Raw genomic sequence first — 16,369 nt, 5'->3', positions numbered from 1 at the left:
ACATATTTAACAGTTACCAAGCTATGTGGAAAATAGAGTTGCCACCGATCTTATTATGTTCAAATTATTAAGCGTTTTAGGATAAACTAGCCTTTGCCGGCGGCTTCGCTCGCACTAAAGGCCACAAATATGTAATGTCGCTTTTGTGATTCACAACTCGAACTGAATTTTCAGTTGTAATTTTAAAAGTTCCTTTATGATTCAAATCATAAACAAGGCAAGTTTTAAAATTAGAGAAATGGTCGCCGTAAATTAAACACACATGCAACACATGCTCCAACAATTTTTGCAGTGTGGATTTAACGATATATGTATGTATGTGAGCTGAAGAAATTTGAAAATTCCTTCATAATTTGAAATTTATAAATGAAAGCAGTTATGTTTATATGTAATAAGACTGGTAAAATTAGTCGTTGTTTATGCAATTGGTACCTTTTTTATTTATAAACTGATACATTTCTTTCTAGGCTCACGGCAACACTACCAACAAGTCTGAAAAGGGTTTCGTTTTCCCACGATTGTATACGAAACGTGCATTAGTACGTTTTTCTACTACTACTTCCTTTAATGCTACTACTTTAAAAATACTTTTTTAAATACTTTTATGTATATATTGCAAAATGAATCGGCTTGCATATAATTAAATGTATGTGAAGGCGAAATGAATGTCAATAATGCGCTGCTTAACATAAAGTCGACTTCAGTCCGTGTTTATTCCGTTTTTCGTATTTCTTGCCAAAAAATATATGTTTTTTTTACGTACTATTGCAACACAATTTGGGAATTGGTTTTCGAGGTTGAGAGAGAATATTTTCGTTTCAGTTTTTTAGTGTTTCCGCAACCTTCTTGCGATGAATATCGTATGAGACAAAGCGTACGATATTTCCAATGTATTTTTTTACTCCCCTAACACCCCAAAACACACAAACGTCTCACCTAGCACTCGCTGGCACTGAAACTGATTTAGGAGTCGAAAATAGGCCCATACCTGGTCTGGACTTTTCACGCACATGCCTTCTGCAACAGTTGTAATCTCATACTTGGTTATTTAGCTATATGCGTGTGTATGTATGAGTAACAACTTTGGCTCAAGCTGCTGGTTATGTGTGTGGAATATTCTTCGTTGCCTTGTACACAAGTGTGGCTGCTTGTTTTAGTGTGTACATGTACATAAGTATGGCTGCTTGTTTTTTATGTTTTTGTGATTATTTACTAACATCATAGTGATGTTAACATTCGCCACAATATGTTATGTATTATTAGGTCTCGATGCACTGCGACCTTTATTTAGATCTATTGCGCTTGACCTTTCAACCTATTACTGTGTGTGGAGCGCTTCGAACGGCAACCGGTTTTATATACCGGAGCGACTCGGGATTTTTTTCCCAACCAAGGACTGTCATTTCAGTGTGACCCCATTTAATTTGTTGCGTCCTTACCACAAGTTGTCATCCTCTAAGCAGCTTCTTGCAGCTGGACTGCTCAATACCCTCCTGCTCCGGGAAGGTATTGAACCTAGCCCTAGGTCCTATGATGTCGTTCTGTTGCACATGCCGGAAAAGGAACTACCTCAGACAGTCGTACACTTATCAATGTTTTACGTTTTAAAGATGGTTGCGTCGTTTGAGATGTTCTGGGTTAGAATCCAACAAAACTATTGTGGCTCGCGTCCAAGGACGTCCCGCGGCTCCCGCTCAAGCATACCTCCGACACATTCCAGCTTATACGGCTGCTCCAAACCATCACTACAATCTACGTAGCATACATAGAAGCGATGCTGAGTACCAGCTTTTGCCCCGCCCCTTCTTTTTCGGTACACGCACTGGCGAAAAATGGAGTCATAAACTCCTAGTCTCCCACACCAAAAATAATATCCGTATAGCCGCAATTTATGAAACAAAGGTAACTAGCTGATCGGAGCTCCGAACATGCAATGGCTACGACATCCAACGGAAAGATCGCACAATGGGTAATGGTGGGGCCTTGCCTTTACCGAAATACGCGTAAATCTCAGAGCTCTTGATCCGGCCCTGAAGCTGGAGTTCAAGTGGAACTGAGATCTTGAGAAGATATGGTCAAATATGACGGTATAGTCCGTCTGTTATTCGTAAGTTTAATTCAACTATTATCAAATCATTATCAACTAATTAACGACTTACCACTATTAAAATCATTTAAAAGTTTTCCAGTGGCATTTTCTTCATTCTGGTAAATATCTGTATCTTCCTCGGCCTTGGATACTATAAATCTTTCTGGCATTGTATTGTCTTAGTTAAACATAAATTAAAAAACATAATAATTATTATTAATAATATAAAATACATAACAAGACAAAAGCTCGATTATTCATAGAAAATAAATTGTAGAGTAATAGCGGCCGCCGTGGTGTGGTGGTAGCGTACTCGCCTAAATAACTGAAGGACCTGGGTGTAAGTCCCGGGAAAAGCAACATCAAAATATTTTAGGCTGACGACAGTGTGGAAGCGAGAAGCGTTGCTGTAATATAACAAGTAAAGGTGTCTAAGTTCGGGTGTAACCGAACATTACATACTCAGCTATACACTTGGAATGCTGTTTTTTTTTTTTTGTGCTTAATAGTATTACAAGGCTGCGCAATAATACATATACATATTGTAACGAATTTACTGCAATTCCCCTTATTTGCAATTTTCTGCTAACGTTCGAATCACTAAACTGTTAAATAAATAACTCCAATATTGAATAATGGAAAAATGGCCTTTATTAAAGTACTTTACAATAAATAATACTGCTATTGCTCGCCAGATAGCGTCTTAATCAAAACTGATTTATTGCGCTTCTACTGTTGTTGCCTTTTATACTCTCTGATTTCCTCGTTCGCATCTTCTAGGCGCTTCCATTTCCAGAATCTACTAGTTGGCCATCAGCTATCAAATTTCTCAGCTGTAACTACAATTGCACGATTTTATAGCTTCTCTCATTGCATACTTTCGGGAGTATCTCAGATATATGCATGTGGTTGTGCGTTGCTTCTCAGCTGCGTGTACGTACATATGTGTAGACATAATGATTGATTCGTTTATGTAGATACCAGTGACTGCCTGCTTTATTGTTGTTGTGACTTCATTTACTTGGCATCAGACTAGGGATTTGAATATCACTTAATGTCACGCATATTCGTTACACTGCCCTCCACCTAAGTCTGATCGTCCCGATCAGACAAATCTCTCGATCTAAACGCTGCCAGCCTCTCCAAATGAACCACCCATCTATTTCGTGGTTTCCCAATTGCTTGTATGCGGTAGATGACATCACTGATCCTCTTCACAACTCTGTACGGGCCTTCCCTACTGCACCGATATTTGGATGGAACACCTTTCCGCCGGTGAGGGTTGTATAGCAGTACCAAATCTCCCTCCAAGAAACCTTCCGAATTAAAGTTCTTGTCGTGCCAGTGTTTCATCTTACTACTCATTACCCTGGGCCGTTCCCTTACACTCTGTTCTTTGGCCAATGAAGAACTACTTCGCAGAGCTTGATCTTGACGGATTTGCTTTGCATAATCAGTATCGTTCCGACGCTTCACAACAGTAGTGTGCCCTGGCTTGAAACCACCCTTGCATTCTTTCTGCGAAATTCTTTCCTTCGTTTTTGTGCGTCCCTTTGGTTTTATCAATGCCAGTGTTTCTCTCGCAGGTACTTTTGATTTCGCTTTATTTAGCCTATTCGATCCATCAACCTTTACCTTTGACTTTCGTGGCCTTTGTCTAGTCTTCTCCGCCAGTACTCGATTACTGCTGAGCCCTTTCTCCAAACTGAAGTTAAGTGGTATATCCTGGTTCTCATAACGCATCACCCTTCTCTGCATATCAATCTTGATGTCATGGTAAACCAAGAAATCCACTCCCAATATTACTTCATCAACAATCTCCGCCACAACGAATTTGTGTAAAACCATGACCTTCCCAATTAAGACTTCACAGATCACTTCTCCTTGGACTTGGTTATACTCGCCAGTGACCTAACGCAACCTTGCTCCAGTTAACGGGTTTACTCTCCTGTTGACCAAGCCAGATCGGATTAAGGAATGAGATGCGCCCGTATCTACAGTCAGTACACGTTCCATGCCATCCAGCTTTCCTTCGACGGCAAGACTGCTCGATTTTCTTCCAATTTGCGACACAGATATCACAGGACATTCAATAGCTGGGGCAAGTTTTCGTTCTTTACATCTCACACGCTCTTGCTCATCTCCTCCAACTTTGCGTTTACGGCCACCCACATTGTTGGAACTATTAGGACCAAGATCGCAATGACGTGCAATGTGACCGGGCCTCCCGCATTTGAAGCATTTGATAACTCTTTCACTCCGCTTTTGCGATCCTTTCAGCGCCTCCAATATTGCGTCTACCCACTCTGGCCTTTCAACTTCCACACGGCGTGCTTTGAAAACTGGCTTACACAGAAGCGACGCTGTTTCCTGAATCAGAGCTTGTGACACCGTTTCTGCTAATGTTGGCTTTGGGTTTGCGTATGTAGCTCGCTTTGTTTCAACGTCCCGTATGCCATTTATAAAGCTCTGAATCTTTACCTTTTCAGTGTATTCAACGGGTGCGTCCGCATTTGCAAGATGTGCCAGCCTTTCCACATCCGACGCAAACTCTTGCAATGTTTCACCAGGCCTCTGGAAGCGATTCAGTAACTCCATTTGGTATATCTGTCTCCTATGCTCAGTACCGTATCGTCTCTCTAGAGCGCCAATCAATGCTTCATAACAGTTCCGTTCGCCCTCTGGAATGGTTTGTAAAATCTCAGCTGCAGGCCCTTTCAAAGCCATGAACAGTGCAGCAACTTTATCTTCAGCATTCTAGTTGTTCACTGCTGCGGTCTTCTCAAACTGTAGCTTAAAGACCTGGAAAGGAACAGAGTCAAAGGATGGTGTTTTCACCTTTGGATTGCTTGCTGAAACAGCTGGGCGATTTAGTTGTAACTGCTCCATACGACCTTTTGAATCATCTACTTCTGCCTGAAATTGAGCCATTTTTGCATCCTGCGCTTCCGGTTTTGATGATACCTGTTCCAAAATTTCTGCCGACATTTCAGATATACGTGCCTCTTGCGCTTCCAATTGAGATGCCATATATGTCTTTTGGTCTTCCAGTTGAGATGACACTTGCGACGTCATTTCTGAAATACGTGCCTCCTGTGATTCCAGTTGGGATGCTATATATGTCTTCTGTTCTTCCATCTTGGATGTTATACGGTTCTCCTGGGATTCCAATTGTGATGACATGTTGGTAGATATTTGTGATAACATTTCGGACATTTGTGCCGATATTGCAGCCAATATCATGTTCAGGTCTGTGTTCGCCATTGTCTGCGGTGTTTCATTTTTCTCCTCCAATTTTGTTGTCTCATCGCCATCAAGATGAAAGTCATACTCTTCCACGTCAATACCATCTAATTCCATTGCTTCCCGTAGTCGTACCTGATTCACTTAACTTTGCCATGTCCTTGTTGTCCTCTGGAATTTATTCAACAATTCCTCTTCTGACACCAATTGTAACGAATTTACTGCAATTCCCCTTATTTGCAATTTTCTGCTAACGTTCGAATCACTAAACTGTTGAATAAATAACTCCAATATTGAATAATGGAAAAATGGCCTTTATTAAAGTACTTCACAATAAATAATACTGCTATTGCTTGCCAGATAGCGTCTTAATCAAAATTGATTTATTGCGCTTCTACTGTTGTTGCCTTTTATACTATCTGATTTCCTCGTTCGCAACTTCTAGGCGCTTCCATTTCCAGAATCTACTAATTGGCCATCAGCTATCAAATTTCTCAGCTGTAACTACAATTGCACGATTTTATAGCTTCTCTCATTGCATACTTTCGGGAGTATCTCAGATATATGCATGTGGTTGTGCGTTGCTTCTCAGCTGCGTGTACGTACATATGTGTAGACATAATGATTGGTTCGTTTATGTAGATACAAGTGACTGTCTGCTTTATTGTTGTTGTGACTTCATTTACTTAGCATCAGACTAGGGATGTGAGTATCACTTAGTGTCACTCATATTCGTCACAATATGGTTCTATTCTGAACTAATTTTTCTTCGAGTTATGGCTCCCGAAATATAGAAAATTGCTTAGTCATAAAAGGAGCGATGCCACGCCCATTTTTTTAAATCCATTTATTGTTATAAATCCACTTGGGAAATGAAATACCATTGATATAAAGCTTTTTTTGCAAAGATATAGCTTATTTTATTCGTCCACGACCCTTTTACAAATCTTAAATATAAAAGTGGGCGTGGTCCTTAACCGATTTCTTTAATTTTTCTTCAAAGCATTCCTTATAGTAAAGCAACCTCTCTGTCGAATTTTGTTACGGTAGGTTTAACGATTTTTGAGTTATGATTAATAATATTTGTAAAATTTATTTTATCACAAGTGGGCGGTGCCACGCCCATTTCAAATTTTTTTTTTCGAATTTTTATCAAGAGTCTCAATATCAATTCACATGTCAAATTTCAACATTCCAAGTGTATTATTTACTAAATAATCAGGTTTCTGTGTTTTTCAAAATGTTATATATATAAAAAGTGGGTGTGGTTATCATCCGATTTCGTTCATTTTCAATACCAGTCTATTCTGGGTCCAGCTCGTGTACCAAATTTGGTGAAGATATCTCAATATTTACACAAGTTATCGTGTTAAAGGACAGACGGACATGGATCAATCAAATATTTTTTCGATACTGATGATTTTGATATATGGAGGTCTATATCTATCTCGATTCCTCTATAGCTGTACAACCAACCGTTGTCCAATCAAAGTTATAATACCCTGTGTACAAGTACAGCTGGGTATAAAAATAGAAAGCTTTGAAAATTGTTTCTTATGTAAAATTGTAAAAGATGTCAGATTGCCAGAAACATTTGAAGCTTGTAAAATATATGAAAATAAAAATTGCTTCTAGCCTGGCATAGCTTATCAAAAGCACTCTCCCGTCACCCTTAAAAAAAATATGTCTAACCGGGGTCGCTGTTGTTGTTGTTGTTGTTGTTGTAGCAATGCTCGCCCCACCTAATAGCCGCGACTGATCACAAATTGTCATCAATATCCTCTAACGGGAGTCCAAGGAAACTTGCCATTTCAACAGGGGTGGACCATAAGGAAAGGGGTGTTAGAGGCGTTGGTTCCACATTACAATTAAAGAGATGGTTGGTGTCATGTGGGGACACATTGCAAGCAGGGCATACATTTTATATGTCGGGGTTGATTCTGGATAGGTAAGAGTTTAACCTGTTACAGTATCCAGAACGAAGTTGAGCAAGAGTGACACGCGTTTCCCTGGGGAGTATGCGTTCCTCTTCTGCGAGTTCTGGATATTTTTCTTCAAGTACTGGATTCACCGGGCAATTCCCGACATAAAGGTCCGACGCCTGTCTATGGAGTTCACCAAGGACCTGCTTGTGTTTTTCCGCTTCATACGGCTGGGTTCTCAGGTGCCGTATTTCCTCAAAATGCTTACGGAGATGACTCCTTAGGCCCCTAGGCGGTGCTGGTTCGTCAATCAGATGTCTGTTGGGATGCCCAGGTTTCTGGGTATTCAACAGAAACTGTTTGGTCAGCATCTCATTTCTCTCCCTGATGGGTAGTATTCTCCCCTCATTATGCAGATGGTGTTCTGGGGACATAAGAAGACAGCCCGTGGCGATTCTGAGAGCAGTATTTTGGCAGGCCTGTAGTTTCTTCCAGTGGGTGGTTTTTAGGCTTGGCGACCATATGGGTGACGCGTAGCACGTAATCGGCTGGCTAATTGCTTTGTATGTGGTCAAGAGCGTTTCTTTATCTTTTCCCCAGGTACTGCCAGCAAGGGATTTGAGGATTTTATTACGGCTCTGAATTCTTGGAACAATTGCGGTTGCGTGCGCACCAAAATGTAGATCCTGATCAAACGTTACACCCAAGATTTTGGGGTGTAGGACAGTCGGTAGCGTAGTGCCATCGAAGTGGATGTTCAATATGGTCGACATTTGGGGCGTCCATGTTGTAAATAAGGTCGCGGAAGATTTAGTCGGTGACAATGCCAGGTTTCGCGAGGCGAAAAAACTGGAGAGATCAGGGAGATAGCCGTTTATTTTATTGCATAGCTCATCGATCTTTGGGCCTGGGCCTGTGGCCATTATTGTGCAGTCATCGGCGTAGGAAACGATTGTGACTCCTTCCGGTGGTGAAGGTAGCTTAGATATGTAGAAATTAAACAAAAGCGGGGATAGGACACCACCCTGTGGCACCCCTTGTTTAATTCTCCTTTGTTTTGATGTTTCGTTTCTGAATTGCACCGATGCCTGCCGACCACCCAGATAATTTGCGGTCCACCTTTTAAGACATGGGGGAAGGGTGGACCCTTCCAGGTCTTGCAGTAACGAGCCATGGTTGACCGTATCAAAAGCTTTTGATAGGTCTAACGTACGAGTACTGTTCTATGGTGGGGATATTGATTCAAACCGCAATTTATCTGGGTGCTAATGACATTTAGCGCGGAGGTAGTGCTATGGAGTTTTCTGAAGCCATGCTGATGAGGGGCTAGCTGCAAATGTGCTTGGAAATAAGGGAGCAAAATGGCTTCAAGCGTCTTTGCCACTGGCGATAGGAGAGATATCGGAGGATATGACTCACCTACGTTAGCTGGTTTCCCAGGCTTTAGTAGCGGGACCACCTTGGCCATTTTCCATTTCTCGGGTATGACAAAGGTGGAAAGAGACAGGTTGAAGACATGCGCTAAATATTTGAAACCCTCTTTCCCTAGGTTTTTAAGCATCGGCATGGCTATGCCGTCTGGGCCCACTGCTTTGGATGGTTTAGCGCGACCAATGGCGTCCTGAACCTCTCTAGCGGTGATGGTAATTGGTGACGCGCTGAGTTTGTGTTTATGTGCGTATCTATTGGCTCTCCGTCTATCTTTGTCGACCGTAGGATGCATTATATATTGTCGGCAGAAAGCGCTCGCGCATTTTTTCGCATCCGACAGCACCTTATCGCCAAAGGCGATGGAAACTTTGTCTTTGTGCTTAGTCGGATTCGATAGGGATTTTACGGTGGACCAAAGTTTACCTACACCGGTAGAGAGGTTACAACCTCTTAGGTGCTCTTCCCATTTCGCCCGCTTGTGTTCGTCCACAAGCAATCTGATGCGTTGGTTTATATCCCTTATTTGGGGGTCGCCTGGATCAAGCTGTCTTATAAGGTCGCGTTCCCTCGCTAAGCCCGCGGCCTCCGCCGGGAAGTGGGGCCGGATTTCGGGAATTCTCCCGGCGGGAATGAAATGTGCCGAGGCGGATTCAATGACCTTACGGAAGGCACGCTCCCCTTGGCGGGAATCAGTCGGGATAGGGAGGGCAGCAAAGCTGCTGTCTGTTGCAGATTTATATTCTTCCCACTTTCCTTTTTTGAAGTTTATGAAAGTGCGTTTTTCGGTGACGATGAAGTCGGCGGTACGCTCGAACGAAATAAGTATGGGCAGGTGGTCGGATGCCAATGTTACCATCGGCTGCCAGTTGACGCAGTTTACGAGTTCTGCGCTCACGATTGAGATATCTGGCGAGCTATGACAGCTTCCTACCATACGTGTGGGGGCGTCTCCGTTTATTGTGCAGAACGTCGTTTCGTCTATTTGATCCGCCAACATCTCACCCCTACTGTCCGCCCGCAAGTTTGAATGCCATAGGTCGTGATGGGCATTGAAATCGCCTAAGATAATGTGATTGTTGCCAGTGAGTAAGGCCTCGATATTAGGGCGGTATCCACTGGGGCAACAGGTGACAGGAGGGATGTAGATGTTGATGATTTCTAGATTTTTATCGCCTGACCGGACAGATAGGCCTTGACGTTCTAAGACATTGTCACTGCGGTCGATGCCAGGATCAAATATATGATATTGCACAGAGTGGTGTATAATAAACGCGAGGCCGCCTCCATTTCCGCTCTCGCGGTCTTTCCTGTGGACATTATAACCAGAGCAGGTCTGCAATGCAGATCTTGCTGTGAGTTTAGTCTCTTGAATCGCAGCAATGCGGATGTTGTGCCGCTTCATGAAATCGACTATCTCCGTAATCTTCCCAGTTAGTCCATTACAGTTGAACTGCAGAATTCTGAAGTGCAAGAGGGGTGACGCCGCCACTCTAGGGGTAAGTGAAGCGTGACTACGCCTAGGTTGTGGAAGACCAGGACGCAATTGCTGTTGTGGTCTTGGGACTGGGCGCCCTTGGGCAAGCATTGGGGTACCCGGATGATTTGGGTTTGCGACCTGGCAACATGGCGCGATGAAACCCGTCGAGGGGTTGCCGTCGCGGAGACCAGAACATCTAGGAAAGTGGCACCACCCAAGGCAGGAGCTGCATTGAGCGGATGTCGCAAACGTATATATTCTGTGCTGGCAGACGGTGCAAACGGAGGCAGGGACTAAGAGTCTGTTTCCCTGACCTGCACGATTGCTGCCAGAAAAGAGGGGGGGAGAAGAAGACGGGGGCAGGGGCTGATGCTCAGCATTGCTACCAGCTCTACTACGAAGGTAGTAGTTATGAGTGGTATCAGCTGTTTGAGTTGTTGGCGCCGTGGGGCGCGAGCAGCAGCGGGTACTTGTTGTGGCTTGCCGAGCAGCGAAGCTGCTGGAAGGTAGTGGGGATACGCTTAGGCGTAGACTACGGGACGCACTTGGGCGTGAGCAGCAAGGAGCCACAAAAGATTTATAAAAGTTACGTGGACGTCGGGTTTTGGGATCAAGCCCAGAACAACCTGTCCGATGCAACCATCCCTTGCACGAGACACACTGAACAGAGTATGACCGTCCTAAAAAGATTCTTTTCTGGCAAATGCAGCAAAACCATTTCTCAGGACCGGGGTCAGGAGACGGACCCGGATTGGGTTCGATACCTTCCCGGAGTAAGAGAATATGTAGCAGTCCTGCTGCAAGGAGCTGCTGGGAGGATGACAATTTGTGGGAGGGACGAAACAAATTAAATGGGGTCACACTGAAATGACAGTCCTTGGTCGGGAAAAATCCCGAGTCGCTCCGGTACATAGAACCGACTGCCTTGGGAAGCGACCGGGGTCGCTCGTCGGCAGTGGTTTGGCAAACACTCCGAGTGTATTTCTGCTATGAAAAGTTGCTCAGCGTAAATTCATCTGTCTTGTAGATGCCAGTCAGAGTAGGCATAGAATATATACATAGGTCCCGTCTCGCCATTTTGTAGGATGACGCAAACTGGAAGAGAAGCTCGGTATAAATCTCCTCGAAAATATATCGCGCCTTGAAATTTAAATTTGCGTATTGAAATTTAGCAATACTAATTTTCTTCGCAGCAATTTCAGAAGAGTAGATAACGCTCAGCAGCCCATATAAAGTTTAAGCGTAAAAGTATATAGATGTAAAAAAAAAACAGCTATTATATTTAAAAACGCCCAAAAGAATGGTAGTAGCTTTTATTATCTGTTGTTTACTTCTATTTTAGTTTTTATTCACAAAATAAAAAAAACGTCACTCACTGTCGCTACCCAAAAGTATAATTAGGTCTAGTTTGGAAACAACGGCATTTGTGATTGGTTTTCGCGCCGAAAATCACGAGCTTTTGTATTTGTAAAAATAATTTGACAGATGTCGCTTTGCACTCGCCGTCGTGAATGTAATCGGACCTAATATAAGCTGAGGTGTTGTTTGTTGGTTGATTGCAGGCATGCTTAACCAACGAAACGATATCATTTCGTTACGATAATCAACGTTAATAAACGAAACGAAGTCATTTCGTTTCGTTTATTAACGTTAAGATCGTCAAATTAACGAAATGATTTCGTTTCGTTTTCTGCCATATCAAAACGAAATCAAATCGTTTATGTTGATTATTAATTTCAAACTATGCTGGCAAAGCTGATTGATGGCGGAGTCATTAAAGGTGAAAGCATTATCCAAGCTGATTGCACCTTTTCTCATGAATTTTGACAGTACGAACATTTCTCAGAGTATTTTTGACATTACCACCAACGAATTACACAAACAAATTACATAGAGTTTGTGTGTGTATGTGCGCTCGTTGTTGCCACCTTACGGCTTCACCATGGCTATAGCATTGCCAGCACAATTCAAACATAAAGTATCACGTTTTCGTTAACGTTTTTAACGTTAACGAAAGGTTTTCGTTTCGGTTAAAAACGAGATACAATTTATCTTGATAATTTCTTTATCGATAATATTTCGAAGTGTTTCAACGGAAACGGTGGAAATTTTTTGATAAACGATTAGCTTAACGTTAAGGTGCATCCCTGGTTGATTGCTGTGCTGCCCGGCCGGCGCGATCTAGTAGCGCTCTAGGCGCCATTTTGATACACTTTCTGTTTGATATAATTAGCTCACAATTATATTAATCTATTATGTAGTGAGCTTATTTTTACTCGAACCATTTTGTTCCTCCAAATGGCCAAGCAGAAGTGTAGTCACTACACTGTAGAGTACATCCTGCCTTAATCAGATGGATCGGCTGCATGTTAAATTGCAGAAAGATTACATCACAATGGGGATTTTTCGAGGCCACGAAATCAGTGGACAGGGGCACGCCGCAGGGAGGGGTGCTATCACCTCTGCTGTGGACACTGGTCATCAACCAACTGCTCAGGCAATTCGATGAGGGACCCGTAAAACTTACGGCTTACGCAGATGACGTTGCAATTGTCATAAGTGGAAAATGCCTTCCAACGATTAGTTCTTTGATGGATCGGGCGCTTCGGGATATTCATACCTGGGCATCTAATGTCGGGCTGAAAGTCAATGCGGAGAAGACGGATATGGTCTTGTTTACAAAGAGGTACAAGGTCCCAAATTGGACCAGGCCTAAGTTAGGAGCGGTGACCTTACAGGAGAAACCTTGCACAAAACATCTAGGAATCATCCTAGACAGTAAGCTGTCATGGAAGCTCAACGTGGAGGAGAGGGTCAAGAAGGCCTCAACGGCACTCTATGCATGTAAAAGAATGCTGGGGTGTACGTGGGGCCTATCGCCCTCTCTTTCTCATTGGGTTTTTACAGCGATTGTAAGCCCTATTCTATACTATGGAGTTCTTGTTTGGTGGAAAGCCACACAAAAAACAACATACCTCAAAAAATTAGAGGGGGTATGCAGACTATTGATGCTTTGCATTACGGGAGCCCTGAAAACAACCCCGACGGCTGCACTGTATGCCATTCTGCACATTCCACCTGTAGACCTGGTAGAAAAGAACAAAGCGTTAACGACCGCAACCAGGCTCGATGCTTCGGGGCAGCTTGAGCGCCGACCATATGGCCATAGTAGTATAGCGTCCTCAGTCACAAGACGAACAGACTACATGATTCCCTACCTGTACTTTGAGGGAGATCTTAAGGCCACAATAGAGGTGGACGGTTGGCGCAAGGGTGCGCAAATGGCGGACGAGGCGATACATGTGTACACCGATGGTTCCAAAATAGTGGAAGGAGTAGGGTCTGCGGTATACTGCGCTGATCCGGAATTAAGCAGATCCTACAGGCTGCCGGATTACTGTAGCGTTTTCCAAGCGGAAATATTAGCCGTAACCAAAGCAGTAGAAACCCTGGAAGAGAATAGCTTAAGCTGCAACCGTGTTAACTTTTATATTGACAGTCAAGCAGCAATTAAGGCAATAATCTCGCATAGCACAGCATCTAAATGCGTGTTAGAGTGTAAGCAGTCTCTGGAGAGAATCGGGACAGGGAGAAGCATACATCTATATTGGGTCCCAGGGCATATGGGAATAGATGGGAATGAAAAAGCGGACGAATTAGCTAAAAAGGGCGCATCCCTTGAAGCTTGCTCCGTAGACGTCCCAATTAGATTGGGCGAGATTAAGCGAAGGCGAGAGGTGCACATGATCGACCAAGCAGAAAAGGCGTGGGTTCAAGCGCGGGGCTGTAAAGTGTCGAAGATTATGTGTAGGTCTTACAACCTTAGACTAACACAGTTGCTTCTATCATTAAAAAGAGAGGACTGTAGACTCATGACGGGTATTCTGACTGGACACTGCCTTCTGGCGTCACATGCCTTTAAATTAGGCTTGGTCAGTGATAGCAGGTGTAGGAAGTGCGGGTTGGAGGAGGAAACGATCGAGCACGTTCTGTGCTCGTGCCCTGCACTTGCCAGGCTAAGACTCCAGCTATTAGGAGTAATACAGCTGTCAGATCTAGAAGCAGCAAGTGGCTTAAGTCCTAGGAAGCTTCTAGTATTTGCCAAGAGGACGGAGTTATTTTATAACATAGGTCCTGGTTTTTGATAGGGTTTTTCAGTTTGGTCGTTAAAACAAACTTCTGGTAACACTACGGACTCAATCAGTCTATGTGAGGTCCTCATGGACCGGCCAGTTCAACCTACCTACCTACACTGTAGAGTACAGAGGGAAGAACGTACGTAGTAGAGTTGATACAATGAGCGAAATCGGAGAGCAAACCAATTAATGGAAATTATTCGGTCCTAAAGAAGATGAAACGGAAGATGAGGAAAAAAACAGTATAATTTCCATAATGATGAGAATTATAATAACGATGCTTATGGTTATCATCACATTGGCGAAGCCAATGAAAAGGAAGGCAATTAAAAGAAAGGTTGTCAAATGTCAAAGGTTTATAAATTTATTATTGGCACCAAAAGTGACCAATGAGCAAGTAATTTTTTAACGAGGAGTTATGGGTTTGTTATCAAAAAGTTATCGGTATATTATCGAAAAGTAGCGGATATGGCACCAAAGGGTAATCAAGATGTTGTCATGTTATCGATTTATAATCGAAAAGGTATCGCTATGTTATCAAAAAATTATCGATTTGTTATCGAAGTTTAGCAAATTGTTGAATGCGGGTTATCGGTTTGTTATTTAACACAGAAAAGTTATAAATATTTATGGTAGTGTTATCAATAAGTTGGTGGATTGATTTCGATTTGTTATCGAGGATTCATCGATTCATTGTGAAATAGATACGTATAAAACTTCAATGACACATCTGTAACCGATAAGAAGTTGATAACAAACCAATAACTCAAAGATAATAATTCGCTGGAGATAATAAGCCGATAATAAATCAGTAACTTGCCCGTATCGGTTGCTGCAGATAAGAAGCCGACGAAGCTCTTCTCAAAAATGCGGAAATGATCTGTTTTCTGGGAAAAGTTGTTGGGATTTAGCTTAAGATCATAAGCGGGCTCTAGTTAACATAAACCCATTAGTTTTCTAGTCAGTACTTTGTACTCATTTTTTTTTTTATTGGGGCGTATTCATAGTCGAAATTTAGTAGTTACTTAAAGTTATTTGCAGCTTTTTTAACAGACATCCCTAGGAATTAATGCCAAAAAGCTGCAACTAACATTTAGTACATTCTTAATTTTGACTTTGAATATGTCCCCAGCCAGCAGAAGGGTACTATGCTTAAGGGAATATTAAGGTAGATTTTTAAGGCAAAATATGTAATAAATCGGCCCCGATCCGCTAAGACCTCAAGCGGGAAAAACCCCTTTTTTTAATTCTTATTTCTTTTTACTAATAGCGGCCGTTACATAGCGGTAGAGTACGTTGTCAAAAATGTTGCAATGTAAAAATAACTGCGCGGAAACTAGGAAGACGACGAAGTTCACCGCAAAGTAATATAGCGGCGGGGCAGTAAAGGGCCAATTAAACTTCCTTAACTCTAATGCCATAGTCGTAACATGTTTTTACTTATCCATATAAAATTGGCATCAGTTAATGGTGCCTTAACCTAAAAATCGTGAAAATTTCATAAAAATGAAGAAAACGCAAAAAATTACAAACATATACCACAAAAAATAAGTCTCTTAGTCAAAACGTATTCAAAACAATAAATAAAATGCTTTTTGTACATTTTAATAAATTCTCAAACTCAAATATTTTTAGGTTATGGATATGACGAGCAACCAAAAACCAATTGGTTGGCTATGGTATGGTTATGGCGTTAGCGTTATGATATGGCACCATTAATCGATTACATTGATTTCCATAAGGTTGGTTCGATCAGCTGTTTTATCTGGTTATGGATAAGTCACAATTAATTGGCCCTTAAATATTACGGCCATCATCTCACCGCTATACTCAAAGACGTGAACAATTTATCAATTATTTGAAATTATTTTTAAAATAAACAAAATTTTTGACCTTTACCTTTTTTGAATATACTATTTTCCTTAAAATTTAAGAAAATAATAAATAAACAAAGCAGAAGTGTAAAATTAACGTTTGCGGATCATCTACCGTAAGTGTTAGAAGTTTACAACAAAGCAGTGCCGCTGAAAACAGTGAGTATACCGGCCGCTTAAACGACTCGCCAGAGTTT

At 42.2% G+C, this 16,369-nt stretch overlaps 1 protein-coding gene across 3 annotated transcripts in view; it reads right to left on the bottom strand.

Annotated features, from left to right (window-relative positions):
* The window catches only part of kcc (solute carrier family 12 member kcc), a 95,551-nt gene that overhangs the window by 68,623 nt on the left and 10,559 nt on the right, over positions 1 to 16,369 (bottom strand). For all 3 annotated transcript variants that reach the window (XM_067770814.1, XM_067770804.1, XM_067770815.1), the window contains exon 2: positions 2,160 to 2,267. In XM_067770814.1, the coding sequence (XP_067626915.1) occupies positions 2,160 to 2,259 (100 nt within the window). In that variant the 5' untranslated portion in view covers positions 2,260 to 2,267. The remainder of the gene's footprint in view (positions 1 to 2,159; positions 2,268 to 16,369) is intronic.

The sequence above is a fragment of the Eurosta solidaginis genome, chromosome 3, assembly GCF_040869045.1.
Source record: "Eurosta solidaginis isolate ZX-2024a chromosome 3, ASM4086904v1, whole genome shotgun sequence".
NCBI lineage: Eukaryota > Metazoa > Arthropoda > Insecta > Diptera > Tephritidae > Eurosta > Eurosta solidaginis.
Note: the sequence above shows the minus strand (reverse complement) of the source record. Positions and strands in the feature narration are given on the sequence as shown.